Consider the following 1,608-nt stretch of genomic DNA (forward strand, 5'->3'; position numbering starts at 1 on the left):
AAATAAGAATAAAAATGGGAGTATCCATATTCTGGACTACAACACTGGTGAGGAAATGTGAAAATGTAGATAAACTCAAATATGGCTGAGCTTACTAATATACTTTCATCTCTAGAACAGGACTACGTCTATCCTTTTGACGCTTGCCATTCCCAATGCAACTATCATAAAATGGAAGCTGGATTTTCATTCAATTCTTTCACTGACCTTTTAATAGCTATTTCATGCCCAAAATAGAACAAAGTTTAAACAAACAAAAAAATAAAAACAGAAATAAAAAAATATCACATCTGACAAATGGATGAGGCTGATTCTTTTCAATGGAGCTGTGTTTTCATGCAACCTCTAATACTTTATGAAGAAATCCTTAAAAACCAATGTGGTTTAGAATTAAGATCATCCTTCACAATTAGAAAGGAATGTGAGAAATGAACAGGGCTTTGGTGTTTCATAAATATCTAAGAATTTTGAAGATATGCAAAGCAGCTCTTTAGAATTCCCATAAGCATTCTGAATTTTATCTACCAGAAAAAAGAAATGAAGAAAGACATTGCATTTCATGAGTTCGCTTGCTGCAGATGTGAAAAAATAATATTTCTATATTCAATACCACATAAAATGAATGCAGAAGCATCATTTCAGTGCAGCATCATGCCATCTTCTCCCCTTAAGAAAAAATAGAGCTTACTTTTTCTATTTGATTACGCCAGTTTACATACTCGGCATGGTCCTACTTTTTGTAAAATAACATACATCAAAAATCTTTTAAATATAACTATAAAACCAAAAACACAATATTATTTGAATATCTTGATCAGCAATTCTTTTTCTTTATATACACATAAGGGCTGCTATTAACAATTAAGAAGACGTCTAATATTTTATCTATTCTTAAAGACACAAGCCATTTTATGAACCTAAAAACCGTTTGTGCCGTTGAAAAATATGTTAGTTCCCAACGTTTATAATTGGACAAAACTTCACATGACTCGCAATCATCCAGGATGGAGGATATGTTTGTTAATTTTTAGTAATTTAGTAATTAATCTCTATCTTCTTTGTCAAAACATATTTCATAAAATTAAACTGTTTAGATGACTTCCTGCTGCATTGCTGGCTTAAATATTTTTGTACAGGCAAGTGTGTCAAAATCAAGTTTTTAAAAAATTGAATGTAAAGCAAAAATACATAGAACAGTAAAAAAATAACATAAAGCTTGCAGCCATCAGAATTTTCCCCACCTCCTATGTCTGCCTTGTGGAATGCAAGAGATTTCCCTCCTATTTGCCAGAATGTACACCCATTCCACCTCCTCTTCTCTTTGTATTACCATCTATAAACCCTAAATAACAGGACTCAGAGTTAAGTCCCTCTTTGCATTTTCTCATTACTGCAATAACATATACTTCCCAACCCTATCCCTTACATAACTTCTTTTCTGTTACCGGCATATAAAACATGCAATAACCTACACGCATCTCTCTTCCATTTTCTAATCAAAAGTAAAATAAAGCAAACGACAATATCAACCACATTTGTGTTTTTGTAACAATTGTAGAAGAAAGGTATGAATGGGAACAAATAACTTTACACTAGAAAAGAGGTACA

At 32.0% G+C, this 1,608-nt stretch overlaps 1 protein-coding gene across 1 annotated transcript in view; it reads left to right on the plus strand.

Annotated features, from left to right (window-relative positions):
* The window catches only part of GC (gamma-glutamyl carboxylase), a 5,423-nt gene extending 5,283 nt beyond the window's left edge, over positions 1 to 140 (plus strand). The window contains exon 6 of the mRNA XM_070135666.1: positions 116 to 140. Coding sequence (XP_069991767.1) covers positions 116 to 140 — 25 coding nt within the window. The remainder of the gene's footprint in view (positions 1 to 115) is intronic.
* Positions 141 to 1,608: the final 1,468 nt, after the last annotated feature.

This window comes from Penaeus vannamei, chromosome 20 (assembly GCF_042767895.1).
Source record: "Penaeus vannamei isolate JL-2024 chromosome 20, ASM4276789v1, whole genome shotgun sequence".
Taxonomy (NCBI): domain Eukaryota; kingdom Metazoa; phylum Arthropoda; class Malacostraca; order Decapoda; family Penaeidae; genus Penaeus; species Penaeus vannamei.